At 40.5% G+C, this 25,848-nt stretch overlaps 2 protein-coding genes and 1 long non-coding RNA gene across 3 annotated transcripts in view; 1 reads left to right on the forward strand and 2 right to left on the reverse strand.

Annotated features, from left to right (window-relative positions):
- LOC109990072 (clathrin coat assembly protein AP180) overlaps positions 1-20,585 on the forward strand; it is a 28,939-nt gene extending 8,354 nt beyond the window's left edge. The window contains exons 5-26 of the mRNA XM_065963894.1: positions 689-791; positions 948-1,041; positions 1,120-1,231; positions 1,325-1,431; positions 2,443-2,484; positions 2,967-3,040; positions 3,303-3,308; positions 3,829-3,841; positions 3,939-4,063; positions 4,695-4,771; positions 4,973-4,987; positions 7,579-7,677; positions 10,788-11,024; positions 11,246-11,320; positions 11,645-11,731; positions 12,293-12,361; positions 15,281-15,367; positions 17,130-17,191; positions 17,938-17,991; positions 18,153-18,230; positions 18,317-18,428; positions 19,276-20,585. Of these exons, the coding sequence (XP_065819966.1) occupies positions 689-791; positions 948-1,041; positions 1,120-1,231; positions 1,325-1,431; positions 2,443-2,484; positions 2,967-3,040; positions 3,303-3,308; positions 3,829-3,841; positions 3,939-4,063; positions 4,695-4,771; positions 4,973-4,987; positions 7,579-7,677; positions 10,788-11,024; positions 11,246-11,320; positions 11,645-11,731; positions 12,293-12,361; positions 15,281-15,367; positions 17,130-17,191; positions 17,938-17,991; positions 18,153-18,230; positions 18,317-18,403 (1,703 nt within the window). The 3' untranslated portion in view covers positions 18,404-18,428; positions 19,276-20,585. The remainder of the gene's footprint in view (positions 1-688; positions 792-947; positions 1,042-1,119; positions 1,232-1,324; positions 1,432-2,442; positions 2,485-2,966; positions 3,041-3,302; positions 3,309-3,828; positions 3,842-3,938; positions 4,064-4,694; positions 4,772-4,972; positions 4,988-7,578; positions 7,678-10,787; positions 11,025-11,245; positions 11,321-11,644; positions 11,732-12,292; positions 12,362-15,280; positions 15,368-17,129; positions 17,192-17,937; positions 17,992-18,152; positions 18,231-18,316; positions 18,429-19,275) is intronic.
- A 153-nt stretch (positions 20,586-20,738) lies between these two features.
- On the reverse strand, positions 20,739-23,910 carry LOC109990074 (inactive serine protease 35). The gene is made up of 2 exons (XM_029278927.2): positions 23,751-23,910; positions 20,739-23,180 (listed from the first exon to the last, which is right to left on the reverse strand). Exons 1-2 carry the CDS (start codon positions 23,795-23,797, stop codon positions 21,764-21,766), a joined length of 1,464 nt encoding a protein of 487 aa, XP_029134760.2. The 5' UTR covers positions 23,798-23,910; the 3' UTR covers positions 20,739-21,763.
- Positions 23,911-24,804: 894 nt separating this feature from the next.
- LOC136182732 (uncharacterized) overlaps positions 24,805-25,848 on the reverse strand; it is a 66,485-nt gene continuing 65,441 nt past the window's right edge. The window contains exon 3 of the long non-coding RNA XR_010668778.1: positions 24,805-25,323. This is a non-coding gene — a long non-coding RNA (uncharacterized lncRNA). The remainder of the gene's footprint in view (positions 25,324-25,848) is intronic.

A 25,848-nucleotide genomic window follows, 5' to 3' on the forward strand; every position in this document is an offset into this window, starting at 1 on the left:
CTTATATCGCATGTTAAATTACATTTGAAGCTACATTTATTTAAATTCCCAGTCAGCACAGCTATATTATGTTGCAATGTCTCTGATGCTTTTTGTTTGCCTTTTCGTGTGAATCTAAGAAGCACATTTTAATATAGCTGATACATTTATAAACAAATAAATATTTGAGGAAATAAACTATATTACTATTCAAATTTGCTACAAAATATGGTGCTGTTTCTCCTCAAAATTGCTGTCTGCATGTGGTTGAAATTGAAAGCAAGGCAGCCTTGTGTGGATAGTTTTTCCCCGCCTTTCATGCAAATAACTGCTACCCAGCACCAACAGTGAAGTTTTTGATCGCATCATGGTTCTCAAAACTGTGGTCCCTAATGGTTTGAGCTGAATTCCACAAAATATGGGATGCAGGACAATTTCTAAGGCACCCTGAAATAGGAAAATGTCAACAGGAAGTGATAGTAACCCGCACTTCATGTCCCCATGCTACAGCTAATGTTAAATTAGCTGTGAGGAGAAAATGTTTAGCCCAGCTCATAGAAACCTCAGGACGTGCTTCACAAAGGAGAAAGTAAGGGAAGAAATTATAAAATGCATTACAGTATTCCAAAAAGACCAAAGAATATCATAATTTTACGATTAAACACTAATAATGAGCCTTTTCCGCCTCTTGATGTATGTTTCTGGTTAGGCTATGACATGTCTACATTCATCAGACGGTATGGACGATACCTGAACGAGAAAGCCTTTGCCTACCGCCAGATGGCTTTTGATTTCACCAGAGTCAAGAAGGGGTGAGTCAAACAGCTGTTCATATCTCTACCTTCTTTCTACACAGATCATGCAATTACCAGTCAACAATTCAAAGTTTTTACTGATCATCCATACTTCACTGAATCACTGTTTGTTCTGATCCATGTGGAGCATCTGATTCTCTGCTGTTGTTTCAGTGCTGAGGGTGTGATGAGGACTATGACCACTGAGAAGCTGTTGAAAGGCATGCCTGTCCTGCAAACTCAGATTGACACACTCCTGGAGTTTGATGTGAGTGTGACTCTGATTTCCACACTTACTTTATAGAAACATGCAGCATCACATTTTCTGTTATCTTTGCCTTTTCAGATTCATCCAAAGGAGCTGAACAATGGGATCATCAATGCGGCATTTCTGCTGCTCTTCAAGGACCTGGTCAAACTGTTTGCATCCTACAACGACGGAGTCATCAACCTGTTAGGTCAGTAGTGCATGAGGAACTCTTGGTTGAAACTTTACAAATAAAAACACTGATTAAGATGAATGTGAACCTAAACACTTCTTGTTTTTATAGAGAAATACTTCAAGATGAAGAAGAGTGACTGTAAGGAGGCCTTGGAGATCTACAAGCGGTTCCTGACCAGGGTGACAAAGATCGGAGAATTCATGAAGCTGGCTGAGGTAAGAGATCCACCTGTTCTCAGTATGACCTTCACAAGCGGTATCTCTGTCTGAAGTGTCTATTTCATAGGACAGTTGAAGTATCTGCCCTTTTACTTGTGCACCCACTGTGAGAACTAGGACACTACTTAGAGTGACATTTTAACCTTGTACGAAAGACCCAATATTCAAACAGCACAGAAGGATCCTTGGCGAGTTTATTTATGTTTCTTTGTCCAAACATAAAGGTTACTATCATTTTAATGTGTGTTAGTATCAGCTAGTAAAAGTCCCTTAAAAATGAAACACAATACAGAAAGAAGTCTATATTTGCCTGTCTGCTTTCCAACTCTGTTATTAGCGACACACATAGTCACAGACACAGCTTATTCCATCTAGTTGTTGTTATGGTAAGAACGAGATGTACAGTATACCAACCAACAGCTGACAAGTTTGAAAGTGTACCTATCCCATACAATTGGGAAGGCAATTGAAAAAAACCTATGACAGCTCCTCGATTGGCAGTTCCTTCAAATGCTATTGATGTTTATTAAAAAAATGAGTTCAGACCAACTCATCTGATTAGACAAGAGGCATTCTATGAGTGTAGATGTAGAGTATAACAGAACAATGATTTTTCACTATAGATGCATAACTAAATATTGTTAATTAGTTTTAAAGCAGAGGCTCTTTGATAAGATAGTCAGAGGAAATGTTTAGTAGATAGAGTGCAGGAACATGTTTATGGGTGCAACAGTCTGCTTGCTTGCAAGTTGCAGAACTGGTTTAGTTGGTGTTTTACTTAAACCGGTAAGGTAACTAGTACAACTATTGTAAAGCAGAAATAAAACATTCAAGGTTGAGCTGTTGTACTGCTTATCAAGATGACTACAACGTAATCATTGCCGTGCCAATATTCAGTACAACAGCACTCCCCATTGTGTGGTATTGGTTAAATATATAGTGTTAGAATTGACAGTATGGGCACTGTTTGGCAAATTTTCCAACTTGTTTATTTTTCTTACTCCACAGACTGTTGGAGTTGAGAAAAACGACATTCCCGACATCAACTACGTAAGTTAACACATTGTAGCTATCATTTATTAATCCCAGAAGAATTGTTACCAAGCATGTAGAGCACATCAACCATCCCACTTCAAAAACACATAATGACCAATGAATCACCCATCACAATCTCCTCCTGCCCAGTGTCTCCACCCTGGGGTAGTGATGGATCTAGCAGATTCAGATGACGAAGATTGTCCGTTTAAACCTCTCGAGGACCCGGTAACCACAGGGTGTCCTTGCTGAGTGCCTGATTACAGGATGGAGTGTCGGCATGTTAAGCTCAAATAGAATTTCACAAAAAGGTCATGCCAGTCCTGTGTGTTTGCGTTTCTACATGCATGATGGAAGTGCAGTGAGATAATCTAATTCTCTGTCTCTCTCAATTTTTCCCACTTTTTCTCTGGTAGTTGGAACACAAACACAGATGCTGCAATGGTTGACAAAATTGAAACTGGTTATTAATTGATTGCGCAACCTTTTTTTTTCAGGCTCCCAGCAGCATCCTGGAGAGTCTGGAAACACACATGAATGGACTGGAGGATGTAAAGGGCGGAAAGAAGGGGTAAGAGATTGTCGAGCTAGTACTCTCTTCATTTCCATTTGGGTGCTTGCCATAAAAGAAGAATTACAATCCCGCCTTGACATAAGGAAAAGAAGGTGGACTCTGGGAAGCTCCGTGCTTGTTTTTCAAAAGTTGTGTGACTGAAAAACTTGAGTAATCAAGCCAATTGTTGGTAGAAAAAGGTCTAACAAGTGCTTTTCCTATGATTTCCTGTAACCCTTCCTCTCTTTTATCCCCTTTTATGTTCATTTGGAATCACCAGTGAAGGGTGAGCATATATTGAATGTTTTGGAGTTTTCTTACTTCTCAGAGAACTGTAGATTTATTTTACTTATCAATCCCCCACCACCACCAGGTAAAGGTACACATTATTCACATGTGGGTTACACTATGTTGATGATCTCCATGTGAATAGACATCAAAGTTTACTAGGATTTTGTGTTGACATGTGTCTATTGATGTGTTTACATGTGTGAACTGAACACATGTTATGAATAACAGTAGTCACCTCATGTGTATTATTGCATCCTGACATGCAATGTGGATCATTATATGAAGGGTTAAATTATTGGAACTTCATCAAAAATGTCTGCAGACAAAATGAGAGTGTTTTTCCGTTTGTTCTTTGGAAATTAACTCTTCATATGATCACATGAAATGCAATCTGTCTTCTAGTTTTGTTCAATGTCTTTCTTCAAATACACCCATCAGATAATATCCAATATGTGCAGAAAAGCTGTCCTTTTCAATTAAAACACTCACAAATGAATCTGTCTTTGCTCTTTCAGGTCTCCAACAAAGGTAAGATTCTTTCAAATAATATAAAAAACTATTTTTTTTGTTGAGCTCTTTGGGTCTGATGCCAGACTGAAAGGGGTTTCCCTTGTCTATCTTCCAGGGCTCTCCAACGAACAATGTATCGCCAACATCCACTCCAGCCAAATCTTCAAACGCTGTCCCCACACTGCAGCCTCCTCCTGGGGAGAGTGCTGCTGCTGCTGCTGCTCCTGAGCCGGCTGAAGAGTAAGGGCCTCATTTTACAGCAATAGATCATGTCTGTCTCGATGAGACTTTTTAAAAATGTATTGGATTTGTGCCGATAAAGTTTGAATTTGTAATGAGTCCTAAAAGGTTTGTGGATGTACTCATCCGGTTCAGAGGTTCACCATGTGGTCTAAGTGGAAATATTTAAATCTATTGAATTGATTACTGTGATATTTGATACATACGTTAATGGATACCAGAGTCTGCACCATACCTGATATACCTCTGATTGTCCCCTCTGCTCCTACATGGGTTTTTGAGTGAAAAATCTCCAAAACATTAGGATTCATGATATTAACCTCAGCTGTGTGTGTGGTTATATCAAATAGATAAATGTTAGCATGCAAACACACTAAGTCTCTAGCTCAAAGTACATCTGGCTACTTCTGATAATGATTCAATTAGGAAACAGCACATTGATAGTCATTCCTTGAATAGAGGTTTTTTTTTAGACAACAGTTTCCCCGCCCCTTTACGAGCAAACATAATGACTGATTATTTCATTTGACCATATTTGGTATTTACTTCCTAGCGAATAAAATGTTGGATAGGACATGGCTGGTTGCATTAGCTGTTGTTCAACTCGCCTTTTTTCTGCCTCATCTTCCAGTTCCTTGTTGGACCTGGATCCACTGTCCTCCTCGGGTCCCTCAGGCGGGACATCAGCTGCTCCCACATCTTGGGGAGGTAAGTCCCTTCTTCCACTCGTTTCAGAAGCTGAAATTCACTTTTTAGCATTCACATTTCAATGTTAACTGCAAAACATTTAAATATTTACTTTTCTTTGTAGAGCTTGATTCATTTACATTTAAACCACTACAGTCTAAAGGAACACCTCATAAACAGTTTGAACTAACACATTTCCCCTTTCCCATGTTTGCTTCATAGATCTCCTTGGATCAGGTGAGTGTCAGTCAAAGTTTCTCATTCACCTCCAGTCAATTGCCTAGACTAAAGTACAGTAGTCTTAAATCATCCTCCAGGATACCTCAGTGTGTATGACTTTCTTTCTGAGCAAACTCTTATCTGAAATTGAGGTCAACTGGAGGCCATGTTGGTGTTTTAATCCATATAAAGCAGACTTCGATGTAGAAATGCTATGTGGTTATCTCCCTGTTTGTCTCCTCAAGTTGTTCTCTTTAGTCTGAGTGTCTTTGTTTCTCTCTGCCTTCTCTCTCCCTTCCCTCCACATACTCCATCGTCTGATTTTTGGTTTATAATGGGGGCTATTTTTGTTGGTTGTTTTATTGGTTATGATTGGGTAATGTTGATAATTTGACTATCTTAATTTGGTTAATATTTGGGTTTCTTTGGTTGGTAAATCCTATATTTTCAATTGGATTTGATTTAAATTGTACTTTTGTTTCGCTTTGTTTTGTTCACTGTTGGGACGGTGACTCAACTGGTTATTTGGTTCCTTTTTTGGGTTATTTTTTGGACCTTTTCTTTTGGGCTTTCGAACACCCTGTTGGTGCTCGCAGAAATGGGCGATTCCTTGCTATCTGAACCCACCCTCACAGCAGAGACCGCCCCCTCCCCTGCAGCGACGCCCACTCCTGCAGCTGCAGAACCTGGAGTCTCTCTAGCTCCTCCCACTAGCACAGCAGCTGTCACCTCCCCTGGCACCGCCAATATGGATCTGTTGGGAGGTCAGTGGGCTTCCAGAAAATTCTCTATGAAAGAATCACTCTGGGAAGCTCAATCCGAGAACCATCACACAATATAACACAAAGACGACTGCATGCACAAACACATACAGTATCTAGACTGAACTTCACTAATATTTGTTGTATTCTGCTGATGATGTTTCATCATCAATAACGTTGAACTTAAAATGATGCATTGATGTACACGCTCATTGTTTTCAGCTTCGATTTGAAAATAGAGCACAATAAATAATCATGAAATAAATAATTATATATATATGATATAAAACAATGAACTGTTACTTGAGAACTTAACCTAATACAGAAGATATTTTATGGACTTTATTATTAACATACAGTAAGTACATTACGTGATAGCATTTCCCCAATAACAAAAAAACTTCTTGCCACATTTTATTTCTTGTCACTTTAATTACCCTGAAACCTTTCAGCTGATCGATTGCACTTGATCTATTTTAGCCAGGCTATTTAGGTAGATAGCTTCAGTTAGCTACTGATACAACAATCTTAAAGAGTAAGCTAGCTAGATTGTTAGCTTAAATTAGCCTAACATATTATTACCTAGCATCACATCCATGGCAGGTCATAATATGTTAGGCCAGAGGAGCTACATTCCCAGTACACCTGATTTACATTTCCCTACAACTGGAGGAGAAATGGTCTTAATCTTTGTAAGCACAGATGATCTGGTAGGCTATTATAATGAATTTACATATCCAAGCTTAAATCTCCTCAACAGCTACATTAAGTGCTGCCCCAAAAAATACCAAACATGTTTGATGTATAGGATTCAGTAACAGGACTGTGACAGTAAAGATTCCAGCATTTAGGCTGATTTTAGCTTGCATACTATTGTGATGGAAATTAAAACTTATAAAATTCAAAATATCACCTCCAGTTCTTAATGAAAGAGAGGTGACTGATGAATTGATTGATCATTGAATCAAAACACTGATGAGGTTTGACCAGCACATGCTCTCCTTACCAAATCCTTTAACTAGTTAGATTTTAGAAGAGCTGTACTAATAAAAGGTAAGACCACAGTTATTTAAGTGAAACATTGCTGAATGAAAAGTGACACAAAACATGTGAAATAAAATCTAAGTACTATTGGGTTAATGCAGATACGTTGATTTTTTTTTAAGACTTCTAATAACTTTGCAAGTATGGAAATAGTGATGGAAAACATCCAATAAGAAGATAATAGTAATTTATTGTATTCACAATTACTTGTTAATTTATTAGTTTTGAATATCTTATTCGTGTGATTATTTATTTCATGATTCATTACTTTTACTTCTTCATGCACAATATAGTGATGTGAATATAAACACATTATCACAATGACTCTGTCTGGCACAAGCACAAGTGCAATATTCCTTTACAGATACTCCACATACTCTCATTTTGTAGCTGCACACTCAGATTGCACATACTGCTACACTCATTCTCCACATGCATCTTGCTTGATTGGCAGACATGCTTTTCTATGACCTCAGGGAAAAGCAATTCTGCCAAACCCTGTCACATGGCTACAGTTACAGATGGCAGCTGTAACACTTGTAGATTTCAAGCTTATTCTGCTCTCCGTGCAGTAGATTAATCCTTGCTGTAGTGCCTCCTGTCTGTATTCCCATTTGTCCATTCACCTGTCAATGTCTGATGCTTGAGTAGCTTCTTATCTAACCTCAATTATCCTGATGTTTTCTTTTTCCTCCTTACACAACTTGATTGTTTATTTTTCTTTTCAACTTTATTTCTTGATCTCTCTCTCTCTCTCTCTCTCTCTCTGTCTCTGTCCTCTCCTGGGGTTTCTGTGAACCTCAGATACCTTTTCAACACCCGCTCCTACCACTGAGGCCTCTGCAGCCACTGCTGAAGGTGGTGCCGCTGCTTCGCCTGCCCCTGCTACGAACGCCGGAGCTGGTGGGTGTCTGAAAGTTTGTTTCTGTGTTTGTATGGCTGTTTGAGTAAGAGTGAGGGTAAAAGCAACAAAGTAGATGTGCACTGTAGGTGTTCAAAATCATGAAAAGCTTTCCACTGCGATACAACAACTATGCCCTTTGCTGAAGTCCTGTGAGCTTTGGCCCTTTAGCTCTTAAAGCCTTATATCATATTCACCATGTACCCTTCAAGTTGACATTAAAACACTTTTACAGGATTCTCGTTTTAAATCCAGTCAGGTGGAAATGTTTAAAGCAACAAAAGACAGCGTTTTCATCAGACTCATTAAGCTAACTGTAGGCTAACTAACATTAAAAAATAGCTAGCTACAGGGTTCTTTAAAGCTGAACAAACCAGGCAGAAATTAGATGCTTGCTTTTGTCTATGCCTGTTTGAAATTAAGAACATATTTTTCAAACAAACTACGTAGAATTTCAAGAGGTAAATACTCCAAATTCAAAATGATTCTTTGAAATGCATTTGTGTCATTTGTCTACAACAGTAACTAGGGCGGAGCACTGGGTTGCACCAGCTGTGTGTAAGTTCAAACATGGCCTAGTTTGAATGTCATTTCTAATTGAGCACAGAGTTTACGTTTTAACATTTAAGGTGTTGCACCAGGTCAGACATCTTAAAGGGGTCATATTATGCTTTTTCTATGTTTTCCAAGTGTCCTGTGCATGTTTAGGCACATCTATGTGCAAAAATTCAAAGTCCGCGGAAACGCAGCTTCTCCTACGTCCTCCTGTTTGCTGCAGCATTAGCTGCATGTAACGCTCGGTTCTAGCCCAGCTCGAATTTTTTTTGCCAGTGTGACGTCTTGTCAGTGTGATATCACTGATCTAAGACCATTGGCTCATTGTGGCAGGCCCTGCAGCTCATGTTGCATGCCCGTTAACTTCTGTAGCACGCCCATGATATGCCGTAGCCTGCGGTAGCACAGTAGTGCTAAGGTGCTAATGTTTTTACTCCCTGGCCCTCGGAGCCAAACTGGCTGCATTCCCAATATGGTAAAAGGGGCGTTACATTTTTGAGAACCGTGCTGAGCGACTGACCAATTACGGCAGAGCCGACAGGCCGACCAATCAGATCAGACTTGGCACACGTGGGGACTCTGAACGTGGGCACTTCAGAGTCTTAGAGAGAGAGTCAGAAGTGAGCCGGTGCATGGAGCGGCAGTACATGAAAACAGACACTTTTTTTTCGAACTTTAGCTATTGTGAACATACTTCAGTAGGTACATAGATTAAATATACGAACCCCCAAAAGGGCATAATATGACCTCTTTAAATCTTACACCTACTGTAGCTTGTAAGTCGTCTGTTTATACGATTGTCATGGTGTAGCTGGGATAACTTGGAGGGATATTGAGGGGCAGAGGTTTTACGGGCTGTTTACCGTTGGTAGTGCGTTCTCTGCAATAGATTGCAACCCTTAGAAATCTATGAAGGTTTTTTTTTTTTTACTCTTTTTTAAAAATGTTTCCATAGACTGAGCAGGAGATCATTTCTAGCGGCCCAATTATAAAATACAGTTAAACTACTTTATGTTGTAGTTGATGATTTCCTCACTCAGTGTCGCTGTTGTTATTTCTCTCCAGCTGTAGAACACTTCTGTAGGCTTTCACCAAATTATAATGCTTTGTCATATTTTACGTACATTTTCCACAACTGCAGTTTACAGAAGTTATTTTCAGCTGTCAGTCTGTTCAAAGACATTGGGCACGAGAGGCAGCACTGTAACAAACACTGCATTAAGTACACTAATTTTCACTGATTGGTCGCATTCAGTTAAAACGTACTTTCAACAAAATTGTTTTTTCAATACTTTTACAGTAATGAAATTATACGTGACTGTCACCAGAAGCAGTTTCAGACACTGTGGACGAAATTGATGAAGGAGAGAGATGTCTTAGAAGCTGACTGACCTGAGAAATAGTTGCATCCCTATCCTTCACTTGAAGCCCTCTCCATAATATTGATGCTACGATCTGCTGTTGAGTAAAGTAACATGATACCCGCACTTCTTTTTATAATCCCGGCTAGCATAAAATGTACTGATTTGTTTGGTGCAACCAAACCCTGACAAAATTGAAGTGACTAACTAGTTTTAACTTAGGGTTTAGTGTGGACTTTACTAAAACGTAAGACAGAACACGGTTCTTGTTCACTAGCTTACTTTTTGCAGCTTTAGTTGAGCAATATACACACACAGATAGAACTAACCCCCGCACTCAGTGCAATAATGGACTCTGTGCAATTACTGTCGTGTTTTAACCTCATTGGTTATTGAGTATTTATTACATTCATTTACACATTTTTACGGGTATGCATGTGTATGTGGGTAAGAAGTATTCCCAATAGTATGTTTTGCCAACAATATGAATACCCTTTCATTCAGGCTAGTTACGGCTTTACTTGTGATAGAATATTTTTATAAAGAAGTGTTGCAACTTTACTTTAAGTAAATAACCACCATACTTTTTTTTGTCCCAATTTGGTTAATTCAAGCATGTTTTGTTACCTACAGGCTTGTTTCTGCAGATGTGTGTGTGTGCATTTCTTGTGGATCTAATGTTTTTTATCAGGGTTTCATCTCATCTTTGTGCAGGGATAGTAGGCGTATAGAGTTGCTTCTCATTACTGCGGGTGTCTGGACAGTGCTATTGTTGTTGCCATGGCTATAGAAGACAATAGTGTTATGTATCTCTTGTCGTTTGGTTTTATATGATGTGTGCGTTTTCTGTTGTGAAAAAAAGGTTGCTGGTGGGAGATTTCTTTTTTGTTCAGTGTAGGTCAGCTGTGGATTGTTTCTTAGTTTTATTTACTTTAAAGGAGGAAAATATTGGCTTCATTTGTTTGGCACTTTCCCTCCCCAGTGCTGTTTAGCACTTTTCTCCACTGGTTTCAACAGAGTATTGGAGCTTTGCACATTTTCTCCTCTTTTTCCTCTTAAACCCTACTTCCTCCGCTTTCATGTTCTCGTCATCCTCACATTAACATCCAGTCTGTTTTGTATCGAAGTCCTTGTCTAACTTTCATTTTTACTCTCCATGTGTTGCATTTCTCTCTCATCCTTTTCCCTCCCTCAAGACCCCTTTGCCCCCTCGGAAGGTAGCACCAACACAACGTCTCCAGGTCTAGACCTTTTCAGCATGATGACAATGGAGAATAATAACCCGGGAAGTTCCCTGGATGCCTGTTTTAGCTCTGTGGTGCCCTCCCCCTCCCCTTCACCTTTTCTCACCTCCAGTACCATCACCACCACCGCAACCATTTCAGCTCCCATATCCCCCAGCGCCGCCAGCCCTGCGACTGACCTTTTCAGTGGTAAACATTAGAGATGTGTGTGGTCTTGTTATCATCTTGTCTTTAATATTCTCCTGAATGTCCTGTAATGATGCTTGTCATACCCCTCACCTTTCAAGTCTTATTCACTCTGACTTATTTGCACATTTTGAAGGTCTGTTTCATGTCTGATCATCCTCACTGTTTTAAGTGTTTGAGCATTTTTATTATTCCTCACACTCTGGATGCGTATGTGTTCGTAGATATTTTTGATTCCATGCCAGACACGAGCTTGACCAAAGCAGACCCCACTCCCAGTGCTGACTTGTTTACAGCAGGTACCCTGTTGCTCCTGCTCTGCCATCTCTCGCGTGCTCCCACTCTCATATCCTGTCTTGCCGTGTCTCTTTTTCAGCTTTGTCCATGGCTTTGATTTAGGAACAAGAGAAGGAAATGAGATTGCTCACATATGGGTCAGCTTAAAGCTTCTGAGCTGTCTGATTCATTTTCTAAATCACTCTTACCTCCTTCCTGTTCCAGCATGAACTGCGTGTGCTGCGATTGCAAATGATAAATGTGCATTATAATGACTCGTAGTTACAGTCTGTGTGTACTCGTGTGTGTTTGGGCTCTTAACACCATCTTCACCTTGCCCTCCCCAGCGGATGTGTTCAGCTCCCCTGCCCCCATTCTCTGTTCCGCACCCCCACCCAAAATTGGCACAGGAGCCATCATGAACCTTTTTGGTGGTGGGTAACTCACATGATTGTCTTCTATTCCCCTGCCTCCCCCTGTTCCTGAACGCATCATCAGTGAAGAGGAGTAGAGTAGTTACAAATGAAACCATAATGAGATTGATGTTTGGCTTTTTTATATTCTAACTAATGAGTCGTTACATTGTTGCATATTTGATTTCTTTAGTTTCATCATTTCTTAACAAGGGGAATCATTTGTGAGGAGGTTGATAAAGTGCTGCAAGTAGATATCAGAGACAGGTGTTATCTTGTTGAATTGTTCAAATTACATAAACTGCAAGTAGTGATTTCAAACCTGAAGTTTGTGTGTGTTTTACATTGAAAATGCAAGACTGTCAGATAAGTCAATTATAAAAGTGTGTGTGTGTGTGTGTGTGTGTGTGTGTGGTGTTATAAAACATGCTCTCTAACTCTAAGCACTCTGTTTGGCATTACCAGTGTGAAGGAGAAGGCTGACTATAACCACTTCTTTGCCCTCATGCTGCGATGGGAATGGCTCCTCTTGCTTTGACCTGGCACGGTTTGGTTTGGTTTATTTTGGTGTTGACCTGCCAGAGTCCACAGGAGGAGACGCTACAGCTGCTGCTGCTGCGCCTGCTGCCCCTGGTGCTGAACTCATGTCAGGTAAAACCAGTGCATCAACCTTCTGCATGTATAGTGTGTGCACTCAGAAATAAGGACATGTTGCTGACATCTCAGCTATTTATTTCCATCTTTGTTAAAACACTGTGGTTAAGTCATGGATGGATTGCTTGATGGGCAGCATACAGGCAGACTGTTGTTTGAGTTACAGTACCCGGAAAAACTAAAAATGTCCTGATTGTGCTTTTCTGCTTCTGATCCTGCTCAGAACCTTTTAAGTTGAGTGTCTGGAAATGAATCCTCCATGCAACCCCAAATTCAGTTTTTATTGTTTTATTAAAATCAGAGCTACAAAGCATGCTTCCTGTAAGTTAGAGTAATATTTAAAGTAATAGAGAAATGTCACTTAGGCAAGTTATATAAATCAGGTTTAGACTGCCTCTTAATCTCCAGTGTAAATATATATAAGCTCTGGTTCACCTGCAAAACACTGACAGTGAGAAGAGGAGTGCAAAGAGCCGTTACATTTCTCTGCTCAGAGGCCAGTTGCATCATAATCCATCCATGACATTAGCCATTGATAATTCCTCAATGACTGCATGCTGTCTTGTTGTTGTTGTCGTGCAGTTGTTGTTACAGCCACTGTATCTATTTTCTGGCTGAATGGTCGATTTTGAAAATGGATTTTTCAGTCGCTCTATCAACTTTGGTTAAGGTTTACGAAACAGGTTATTGTTAGCTATCTACTTTGTTTTTGTTTATTTTTTGCTTATATGACACCTAATAATGAGTCTTGACACAATAATAAAATGCAGCCCATTGTCCATCCCAAGTTGCTAAATATAACAGCTTTTACATTTGAAATAACTTTAAGAGTCAAAATAGGATGCTGTAAGTAACACTCTGGCATCATTACTGGATCGTGTATCTTAGCTTTCTTTATGAGGTGTTGAAGTCAGGATTAGTAGTATAAAAAGTCAGAACATCCACTTGGGGTGGCAGTCAGGGACTTATAACCAGGGGGCTGCAGTTGAGTAAAACAAACGCCCCTTTCACAGATGCACATAATTATTTTAAGGTGAGCTGCATGTTTCAAACAAACTAAACTTTTTTTCCTGACAGCCTCTTAACAAAATTTCTGTTAGAAGTCAGGGTGACTTATGACTTATTCAGGAATATTCACCACAAGCGAGTGGTCGGTGGTTATGATGTTTATATCCTGGGGACACTGCGCCAACAGTTTAATTTCTGCACGTAATGAGGCCTGCTTCACTTTCTTTTCTTTTGCTAGTTTGTTCTTTCCCACTCTTTTGTTGATACTGTGAATATGTGTAATTACTCCTGCTGTGAGGGCAACTCAGGGTAATAAAGGAGCATGCTGTCCTGAAATGTTCTAGAGACTTTCAGGATGGCATGTGTGAAAAAAATACAATAGCCAACGTTTAATTGTTTAATACGTTGACTACTTTATTTTTTACTTATTGCATGTCAGTCACTTTGCACACTTATGTGTAGACAAATCTTATACAGTATCTAAACAAAAACAAACTGAGTCGTTTGTGCTCGGTTTACTACAGATTTGTGATTGTTGTTGCAAATCCAAAGTCGTGAAATGTAAATGTTTGTAAGCAAGCTTTATTTTAAAACAACAGCCAGGGGACTACTTTCATAGATATAGGCTTCTGAACAGGATGCTGAATTTGAAGAGATTGTGAGAAAGTAAAACTTGGGTTATATTTGTTGGATATAAAGTGCAGACACTGTTGAGTCATGTGAATTTAAACTATGTCCATATATGGTCAAGTTAACGTCATCCTCACATCATGTTCTGTTTTTTTTTTTTTTGTCTTTGGGGAATTCCTCTCATCTCTCCCACCTGTCAGCATTATTCAATTAGTTTCAGTGGTGACTGTTACCATGGCAACATGTACCCTGCTCACCTGTTTCCTCTCATCCCCTGTCCTGTGCCATTGGTCTTTATGTTATACAACTGATGGTCTGCAATACTACTGCTTGAAGGCTTAACCCTTTCTTTCCCCTATTTCTTTCTATCGTTCATGCTTTAAACTCGGATGGTTCCATTGTCTCCCGCTCCTTTAAACCTCAATGCTTTTCTCCCCCCTCTCTGGCATCTGTGCTTTTTCACTTCACTCTCTCTCTTTCTCTCTTCCTCACTCTCTCTTCCTCTCTCTCTCTCTCCAACTGTTTCATGGGCTGGCTCATTGCTTGCTTCCTGCCATTTGACTGGGTGAGTTTCCTTTGCTCTTTAACACGCTAACTTCCCACAGTGCACTGCTGCATTGCAGTGGTGAAAGGCACGCTCAGCTGCACCGTCCCTTCCATTACTGACGCTCTACGCTCACAGAGAGTGATGATGCAGGACGCTTTAGCATTTAGCTTAGCTTCATTCTAGCTGCAGTGCCTATTCCCCTCATCATATTTTCTGCAGCATTCACACAAATAATCCTTAAGAAAAAAGTAATTCAACCAACCGGCACTGAAAATGTATTCTTGATCCTGTTCATGTTGTTATGGTGGTAAGATGCAGCACTTTATGGTCAAACTTCAGGTTTTAAACAATAATGTATATATATATTTCAAATTTGATCTAATTTTCTTTGTCCATATTGAAAATAAGTACAGTACTAAACAGCTGACAGATGTCTCCTGTAAAAGATATGACTATATATTGACTCAGTCTGCACCAAATGATATTCCATTTATTGAAATACTAAAATTTACTGTTTTTATGTTTTTCTATAGATTTGATTTTCTATGATGTAATAAAAATTGGGCCTTTAGCTCACATACCAGTGCTTCTCTCTTCTCTGTTGTCATGGAGACATCTGTTGGTTGTCATGGTAATCCCCAGTAGGAAGGATGACTTCTGTTAGAGTGTGAGGACTGCTTACATTGAAAGATGCTAATATCAACCTTCCCTCTCCCCTCCCCTCTCTGTAGTATTTGATGGATTAGGAGATGTAATGAAGCCGACTTTGACCCCTCAGGGGGGTGATGTTGACACCTCTATGGCTAACATGGCGAGTAGTAAGTAGTCATTTAGATCACGAGCAATATCATGGATGTGGAGTTATGAAAGTTGTTCTAAATTGGGAGAAATGTGCTTATTTGCTTTATTTGTAAAAGATAAATGACAAGACCTCATTGATTGTGAAGCTTGACACCCCTGTACCTATGAAAAGCTTTAGCTAGATGCCAGTTAGCCCATAGCTTAGCATAACGACGGGAAACAAGGTGACTGGTTCTCTTGACTGTACCACAATTCACCTGCGTTTGTTTGTTTTAAAGGAAAAGCGAAAGATTAAACAAGCAAGAAATGTTAAATTGTGTGCTTTAGTTCTGTTCATTGGTCAATTACTGTTGGACATGTGTACAATTCGTAGCTAAGCTAGGCTAAAATATTGCTTGCTGTAACCTGTCATTACAGACAGATTTGATTGTTTCGAAATGTTGTCAAATCAGCACATTTAACCTGCTAACCTGGCCTTGTCTAAAATGTTTTTAGGAAAGAGTTGCAGCATGTAACTTTACATACTATGAAATACAAAATCAGACATTAAAAGAATAATACATTTTTAGCACGCTCTATAGGTGCTGTAAAGCAATTTGGTTATTTTCTTCCGTTTCCGTTCGTTTATACTAAGCTAAGCTAATCACCTCCTAGCTTCAGCTCAAGACTTAAACTGCCAAAAAGATTCTGTGGTATTGATCTTGTTAAAAAAGCAAATAAGTGTATTTCTTACCACTGATTTAAAGGGATACTTCACCCATTTGCATTAAGCTTTGTATCATTAGAAACCTGGTAGTATTTTTGAATGGTCGTGCATCCCGCCCTCATTTTCCCCTGAGATGGGAAATCTTTGTATTTCTAAGTCGGAAAAAGAGCTTCCAGTGACGCAAAAATTGTAATTTTGCGTCATTGGATGCTGTTGCGGTTAGCAGGGTGAAACTACAAGGCTAGTTCCTCATATTTTCGACCACTGAAGCTACAGACCAATCACAGATCAGTGGGTGGGAACTCACTCCCAGAATCGAAACTTAACGTCCGCCATATTGCTTGGAAGCTATGCTAACAGGCTCTATGGAGAAAGCTGATAATGGCGAAAAAATATGAATATAGCGGTGAGATGGTTGCTGCCGACAGGCCGGTCTTGTGTCATGGCTAGCGGCCACAGCAGCCAAGAAACTAAACCAGCCTGTCTGCAGCAACCGTCTCGGTGCTGTATTGCTATATTCCTGGACGCCGCCAGCCGCTGCCAGCTCAGCAGCCGAGACGTAAGGCCTGCCTGTTGGCGACGGTGAGGACGGGGAGCCGAGGCCGGCTCGATGCTGGGGCGGACTGGTAGTGTCGGCGCTCTCACTGTTTGCCTATGGACACAGACATAGAGTCTGTTTTCTGCAAGGAATTTCCAAGATACCAATTCCTTCTGGAAAAAATCTCAGAATCAGTTGAGGAAACGGCCGTATGTGTTGAAGTAAATATGTCTGTAAACCTGACCTTAGTGGGAGTGGTCTGCGGTGCTGTGCATTCTGGGATTTGGTGTCTTTCATCCACATGAGCCAAAAAGACACTTTCTGCCTTTTCTCGGCCAAGAAGGCTCCAACTTCAAAATTGATTTCACATTTCTTCTACATATATGACCCAATGTCAGTACAGATTCATGTTTCAACGGGTGAAGTATCCCTTTAATTCACAATGTTTTTAACAAAACTGTGTTTATCTAATGTGGTGTCATTGATGTCAGTGAATGAAGACAGTGATGTTGCAGTACCTCTCTTTCTCTTTCAGATCTCTCAATGGGAACCCCAGCGGCTCCTCAGGTAGCTCCCCCATGTTGGGGTGCTCCCATGGTAAATGTTGTCTGTGTCTTATAGCATGGAGTGGAGACGCATGGCAGCTACAGACAGGGCATCGCAGCAATCATGAGCATTGCCTTCATCTAGCTCTCCAGGTTCCAGGTTTTATAACAAATGTAGCATACTGAGGGCCATGGCAGCAATAAGGGGAAAAAGGCTGGATCAAACTTGTGACACTGGAACAGACCAAGGGCAGAAATAAAGGCAGATTTTAATATGCAGTTTGGGATTTCTGATAGATCTGGAACATCTACTGGAGAGTAATGAAGTGGCAAATGATAAAGCCAAATTTAGAAGCTGTTGATATAGCTTCTTCTTCTTTCAATTCTTTTAATCTTATTTTTTTTATTTTTAAGCCTATTAGAGTCCGGGATAGCCTCCTGGTTCTCCCCCTCACAGCTGAACACCCTTCACTAACACATTAGCTCCTTATTGATAGCTTAGCTGTCTTTCTGGCTAAAACAGAAATTACATTCTCATCTGTAGGCATCCTGCAAAAAGCTTCTCCTCTGCTCTTGAAACCCTTGTGCATGTGTAGTTAGTTATTTTAGGACTAAAGTTGTGTTGTGTTGTGTTTTATTTTCTTTATTTGTTCTGTCGAATGTTATTGTCCAAAATCAGTGTGTCCATTTTTTATTTAAGATTTGGGTGTGTACATTGTTTGCATCTTGTGTCTGTCTGTCTTATATGTAGTCTAGTAACATCCCAACTCCTCCTCTCCCTCCCCTTCACACCTGTAGACCGTACCCATGGGGGTCCCTTCTTTTATGGGGACTTACCCTGGCTTCAGCATGGTAAGACCACCAGTCCAGTATAGTCTAGTAATGTCCCTGCACCAAGTCTGGACATTACTAGACATTGATGGACAATGAGTCCCTCAGGTGTCCCTAACACCCATCAGGTGTCAGACATTGTGTCTTACTGTCTCTTTTTCCTTCCACTGTCTCTGTTTAAGCCTGGGGCACCAGGAGCTCCCATGATGCCGATGGTGAGGCCGGGTTTCCCTGCGACCGGAGCGACCCCTGGGGCACCGGTAACACACACACACTAAATCTAATATTATTTATTAACAAAAGTCAGAGCAAGAGTCAAAGCGCTAAAAGTCAAATGTGTCTGCAGATGTCTCCCGGAGCAGCCCAGAGCCCCAGGAAGCCTCCACCACCGAGGAACGCTCTGGATGACCTCAACATTAAGGACTTCATGTAGACTGACTGACCTGTAAACCCCCAAGGTATAACATATTGATAAATAAATGCTGCAAGCTTACTTTAAAGCCACTGAAAACCCAAATCCTTTACAACTTCTGAACAATCCAAGTCTTGAGCAAAAAATATGAAGCGTTTACAAAGCATGAGAACTTAGGATCAATCAGTTTAAATGTTTGCGTTTAAGTTTCGGTCAACTTTCCTGACTTTGGGTTTTAAATCTGTTTGGGTTTTTTTTTTTTGCTTTAAAAATTATAATAAAAGTAATGAAATAATTCAGAAAACCAAATTTAGGTGTAGTCACAGCAGCAATTCAGCTTTTTACACCTGGCAAGTCTTTTGTCTGCAGTTGATTCCTGTAGCCACGAGTGGATATTCATGCCAGCTCATGTTGAGTATCCAATGGGGGAATTTAGCTCCATGTGAAAGCATGTACTAGCTAACAGGGCCAATGTACAGCATTTGTTTATAGTTGTCAAACAAATAAGGGGTTGTTAGCTAACATGACATGTGTTGACTGCAAACTGTGAAATGTACTGAAAAGCATTTTCAGTCTCAGAGAGATGTCTATCAAATGTGATCTGTAAATCCCCCACCATCTTGGCAAATGGTCTAAACAGCAATATTTGCTGAAAAGACGTGAAGTAACAAATTGTTGACTGCACCTTTTAAAAAGTCAATATTTTGGGAACTTTTTTTTATTATCGGTTTAATTGATGTGAATGACAGTTTGAATGTCAACACGGCGAAGGCAAACCAAAACTGTCATGTGAATTATATACATTATTATTTTGATATATTGAATAAGACTTCAACCATGACAGTGGAGAGGACTTTTTCCAATCAAGTTTATTCTCCCTCTTTCCTCTGTAGGTCTGCATTGTGTCTGGAGCTCTGTGGATGTGGATGTCTGCACTTTCCCACTGCCTTCCCCTCAGTCATGCCCTTCAGCCAACCAGCCATTTCATCAACCATCTCTGCCCTCCTTCGCCCTGAAGAAACCTGCCCTCCTTATCTAATGTTGTAGCACAACTGTGAATGTGAACCCTAGATACAGAAAACATAAACCCGTTTGTGTGTGTGGGTGTGCGTGTATATCAGTGTTAACCTTTACTTAATATACTATGGAAAAACGAACAAAAAAAATAAATTAATGTGTATTTAGATTCATCCTGGATTTCTGCGTATCAGCTGATTGGAATGGTGGATATATGTTGGTTTCTTTGCGCATCTCCCAGATGAGGACCGTGTTGTTAAATGTGGACTGTGTTCGGTGTGTGTAACTTCACTGGCCAACCTCCCACTCCCACTCCTCTGCCCCTGTTGTTCAAACTAATACTGAGCTATGTTAATGTCATTAAAACTTGGTTGTACCTATATCTGCTTGGCCATCCATCCTCCCAGCTGTCTACTTCAACAACTCTGAATTGAAAACGTACCTGAGAACAACTTGAACTGCAAATCTGGACTTATCATCAACCTGTCTTCTGTTTATTCTTTTCTTCTTCTTTTTTTAGGGATTGTATGAAACATGCAAATTTTTCTGAACTTTGTTCAAATTGACATATGCATTTAGACTATTTTAAATTATAGATTTTACATATTTTCTTTAACTTTATTTTGAGAAAAAAAAAAATGTATCATATATTTTTAGTTACTTCTAATAATATGGTTGAAAAAAGGCAAGTAGACGCAAAACCCCGCCTTCTTTGTACATACCTCTCAATCTGTAATCAGGCATAGTTGGATGAAACTTTGCCCTGAGTGTTTACTATTACGCCATCTGCTGGTGTGGAGTGATACTGCATCGTAGCATGCAAAACAAGTAAATCTGGGATGCATTTTAATACTCTCAGAGAGCTCCTCTCCTTGTCTCTATGTCCCCACTATGACATACTATCCTGGTGGAATTTTAAACTGACAAGGAAGCGTTTGTGTTTGTAATTGGCCTCAGTCTTCTTTGGGTCGTTTAAGCAGTTGGTACATTTGGTCATTGGTAGTCTTGAGGACTCTCTTTGTAAAGCACTCAAGTATAAGCTGGATGTTTTGTGTGATGTTTATTTCCAAAAGTGACTGTATCTTAATCCATTGTGGCATCAACAAAGTGTTGAAAGAAAAATAAAGACGACTATGACACATAAAAACAAAAAGAATGTGGAAAAACGCTGTTTGCTAAGTACTCATATGAAGGCTTTCTTGTTCTTTCTTTGGATTAATATGGATGGCATCGTCCTCCCCACCCCCCCACCCCCCACCCGCATGTCAGTCCAAATGAGATGCAATAAAAGAAAAATACAGTGATCCAAACGACCCTCACGGCTCATCACTTATCTCTGTTCTGCTTGTTTGAAAACAGTTTTATTTGTGGTCAGCATCAAAAAAGAAAATGTGTTTGTGGCATGAAAATCCTTTAAGCGCAGTAACAGACATACATTGCAATAACATAATGTCACTTACTTTTAACAATAGAAAATCTTTATGTTATGTAAACGTACTATTTAACACAAATAGCACTGGATTTACTCATGAATGCTTTCATACAAAATTGAGAAACACAGACAATGTATACGCATAATAGGAGTAACGTTTTCCTTTCTTTTTTACAGTTTCATCTGGTGAGAACACTTTGAGTCATTCACGATTATTAACTGCACATGGTTTTCAAAAGACCGCAGACATCTGATGGGAATGGGAAAGGGAAAGGTCATAGATCCAGAAACAAGGGCATGGGTGCAACAAATAATACCTCTGGTGATGTCAGAGCGGGTCTGAAAATGAAAAAAATCCGTGAGAGTGGAGTTTTAAAGAAGGGCTTTCAGGATCTGCGGCCCACTCCTCATATCTGCCCAAGGCTAGCAGCTTGGGATTCATTAGCCGCTACAAACATAACAAACTGTTAGACATTAAGTTGCATTATGGGTAATATCCTATATTGGAACAGAGGAATAAAAAAACATATTTCTGGTGTACTATATCGATTTTTGTTCTGTTGTGATTCTGATCATTTTATAAAGGGCAATGTAATCTCATATGATGAAATGTGTTTTTGGGGTCTGTTGAAAAAGATCACACACTTTTATAAGACACTTACATTTTATAGACCTACACAGATCAGTATTTCTTTATGTTGTACAAAACTGTGATGCAGCCATGACTAAGGCATGCCATTGGATGTTTAAATGCTTCATGAAAGACATTTTGGGTAGCCATGACACTGCAGTTTTCAGGTTTTAAGCCAAAAAAAACCAAATGTTACTCTAGATTCTGTGTACAAAGCGGTTTAGGTCCTACTTTTATCTTCAGATTATTTTTAAAGCTTGGACATAGCTTGACACGTATCATTGAATCAGTCGCTTTGCAGTCACACCTCTTTACAGTGACTTGGATCTCCGTGGATCCAGTGGCAGATCTGGGCATATTTGGGTGGAGTAATTCTCACTGCGACATTAAAGTCTTTCTGCACACCCCCTTCCACCTCCACCCACTGATGGCCTGAAAACACTCCAATCACCCTCCGCTGCCACTTCCCTTTCCTCCCCATGTCTCCCTCTTCCTGTCTCAGACGAATGTAAACACCCGCCCCTGTAGCGCCCACCTTCGCATCACAGTGCTGGTAAATCAAATCGTCGGACTCGTTTGACACTGAACAAAAACGATACACCACTTTCTCATGTCCAGGCCCGTCCAGTAGACTTTTGTCTGTGTCATAGCCTGAGAAGTGAATGCGTGTTAGGGATGCTGCTGAGGGCGCCACCCCGAGCTGCATGTACTTCTGTTTGAGGGGTCGTCTCAGCTCCAGGAGTGCATAATCGTAGTCAGAGGACACTGAGTTGGAAGAGCTCTTGCTTTGGATCCACCCTTGAGGGATTTTCATTTGTTTAACACGTGTCCAACGAAAAACAGGCTGCTTCCTGTTTTCAGCGTTACGTTGCACACGGTTGAGACTTTTCGGTTTCCCTCGTCTTTCACCCGCTAACTCATCTACATTTCCATGATCAGCTACCCCTTCCTCATCCTCCTTTCTTCCTCTGCGCCTCCTGCCTTTGTCTCCCTTTCTCCTTCTCTCTCCATCTCCATCTACACTATTCTGCTCTTCATCTTCCTCCATTCCTCCTTCCTTCCTCCCATCCCTTTGTCGCCCTCCTCTCCTTCTCCCTCCTCTTCTTCTCTTGGTTTTGAGCTGTAGCACCCCAGCTCTAAGATTTCTAGCACCTGCTAGGTAGTCTCTCCCGTTGTGAATGCAGTGAGCCGCTGTTAGCACATGTTTTGGGGATATTAGGACTCCAGAGCAGCCTGTGGAGAGACGGACAGCAGTGGAAAAAGGATAGTTGGTGATAAAATGAGAGTCAGAGATGACAAAGCGCCCGTCTGCTCCATAAACCTGCCGTCTCCTGCGGGTACGAGCTGATGAACGTGCTGGTTTACCTGCAGATGTTTTGTTAAAACCCTTCAAACTGATATCTGTGTGTGTGCAAGTGCCGTTCTCATACATTGTCTCATATCCCAGTATCCTCTCCTGTTCTGTCTGGTCCACAGGTGGTTGTTTGCTTTGACACTCTATTCCACAGAGTGTCTCTGTCCCGCCTCTCGCCTTGTCCTCCTCCTGCCCTCTGAACAAAGGAGGGCTTAAAAGCTCTGTGTGTGTGTCCTGCAGCACCGGGAGGCTCTGCCTGGTCCACTTGAACGCCTCGCTGCTCTCATCTAAACCAAAAACTGAAGAGGCAGAGAGGGCGGCTGCACAGAACAGCAGAAACAAGAAGTGATTGAGTCCCATCCCTCTGAAAGAAAGGAATTGTATATAAAATTGGATTAAACAAATAATTATTTTAAGGTCTAATAAACAAAAATATCTGACTTACCACCAGCATCCGAAATTGATTCTATCAGACCAAAAAGAAAATGATATTCATGCTCTTTCTTTTGTTTCTGTAATATACTCTTTGGCCAGCAGAGGGCGCAGAAGCTATGGTTAAACTGTGCAACCGTCATGCTTTTACTTGACATATCAAAAGTTGTTTCTGCAATAGAATTAATAGAAATGTTATTTCTTTAAAAAGCAAAAGCCTACCTCAGCTTCCATTTAGTATCAAAACAACTATGGAAATTACAATTTGCAAACAATAGCCTAATTAATAAATGCAATTAACGACTTTGAGTCCGCTTTAATTCTGTTAACGAATTAAAATACTTCTACGTTAGTAAGTCTGAAACACAAGACGATTAACAAACAGCAGTAACGGGAAAGGATAAATAGAGAAAGCATTTGTCATAAGCAAACAGTATTAAAAGTGATATGATAGGTCCGACCTTATTTCAAATAAACATCATCAAGACATTAATGTTCTTACCTGCAAAAATCCGAAAAAATCTTGCAGTAGACTTTTCTTTTTCTCATCAATAAAAAATTGTGTCCATCAAAACGGCTTCCAGCAGACTGGCGTCCACCATATCCTCCAGTCCAGAAAAAAAACACTGGTGCAGAGATCCTCTCACAAATCTACATCCCACTCTGATGAAGAAAAAAATGACGAGCCAACGGGCAGAAGGGGGGAGTCGAGTTAAAGGGGGCTCATGCGAGCATTACTGAAGCTTTTGATCATTAAATGTTTTTACATTTTAGCTAAGGAGTGAAGCCGTTTGGAGAGAATCTGGGGGTATTTTTCTCGTATTACACAAACATTTTTATTACGACGTGAACACACAGAGGACAGTGCTGCTTTCCACAGTCAGAAATTAATTTAAATGTGAAGCTATTTACAGAGAGACCAGGCGACAAAATGTTGCCTTTGAGTGCGTGTTTATCCGGCGCTTTTGCGGTCAAAAGGGTAATTTTAGATTTATGTCCGGTGATGTTTGAAGCGTGTCTAGAAACATACAGCACACACACACACACAAACACACACACACTTCAGCTCTTATGATCTGAGGGACCTATATTTTAACCCATGTTGGTTTATTTTGACAAGTGTCTCCTTGGTTTAAGCAAAAAGACTTCTTTCAGTGTGTGTGTGTGTGTGTGTGTGTGTGTGTGTGTGTGTGTGTGTGTGTGTGTGTGTGTGCGCGCGCGTGTGTGTGTGTGTTGTGGGGTGTGTATGTGTGAATGTGCGCTGAGGGGTTTGTGTGGTGTGTGATTTTGTGTGTGCAGTTGGGGGGGATGTATGTATGTGTTTTCCTGTGGGTTTCATAGCCTGCATCTAATCACACAGTAAGAAGTTTCCACACTGAAAGAAGTCTTTTTGCTGGGTGGGAGTGAATTCCCATCCACTGATCTGTGATTGGTCTGTAGCTTCAGCGGTCGAAAATACGAGGAACTAGCGTTGTAGTTTCCGAACAGCTTCCGAAAAGCAAAAATCGTCATTTTGCGTCATCGGAAGCTCCTTTTCAGACTCAGAAATACAAAGATTTCCCATCTCAGGGGAAAATGAGGGCAGGATGCACGACCATTCAAAAATACTACCAGGTTTCCAGGTTGCGATAACCCCTACTGTATTTTGCACATGTATATGCAAATGGGTGAAGTATCACTTTAAGCTTGTTTAAACTTCACTGTAGATGTATTCAGCCTATATTTTAAAATGTAACAATACAGTTTTATTACAAGGACATTTTATTTGGACGGTCTATGTGGTGGCTATACTGCAGCTATTTATTGTTTTTCCAGGACCTACTTTCATTCAAAAACAACAGGTTTCTGATTGCGTTTAAGAAGCTTTTTATTTTTTGGCTTTTTTTGTGCCTTTAATGGAGAGATAGGACAGCAGAGTCAGAATTCAGGGAGAGAGAGTGGGGAATGACATATACTTACATTTAAAAGTTCATCCTTGAGCCACTTTGGAGTCTTCCATTTCGTTTGAATTGGTGTACAATGAATCTTGGGACATGTTGAGCCACAATGGATGCACAGGATGGACCCTAAATTGCCTGGTTAAAAAAAAAAGGATTTATTAGTTGGCTGCTTTGAAATGGGACAGCCTTTGACACCCTGTGCGCTTAAGTAATCGCTCCTCAAATGCGTCCTTTAAAGGATGCAGTCCTGAACTGGGACACAGTTCATCTGCTGATGGAGTTCATCAAGTTGTTGATTATTGTTGTTCTGAGCCCATAAAGAGCTTCTTAAATGAGGCGTTGGTGTATTGCTGAGACATAAGGCCTGCCTGTCGGCGGCGGTGAGGACGAGGAACCCGGGCCGGCTCAAACTGGGGCGGACTGGTAGTGTCGGTGCTCTCACTGTTTGCCTATGGACACAGACAAAAGCCGTTTTCACATATGCACTCCGGATAATATCTAGATATTTACAGGAGGACTTCCCCGGAGATTCTCCCGACCTAGCTGTTCACATATGCTCCTCGAGGACCTTAGCGGGAGTGGCTTGCGGTGCTGTGCATTCTGGGATTTGGTGTCTTTCATCCACATGAGCCATAAAGACACTTTCTGCCTTTTCACGGC

This window comes from Labrus bergylta, chromosome 15, assembly GCF_963930695.1.
Source record: "Labrus bergylta chromosome 15, fLabBer1.1, whole genome shotgun sequence".
Lineage (NCBI taxonomy): Eukaryota > Metazoa > Chordata > Actinopteri > Labriformes > Labridae > Labrus > Labrus bergylta.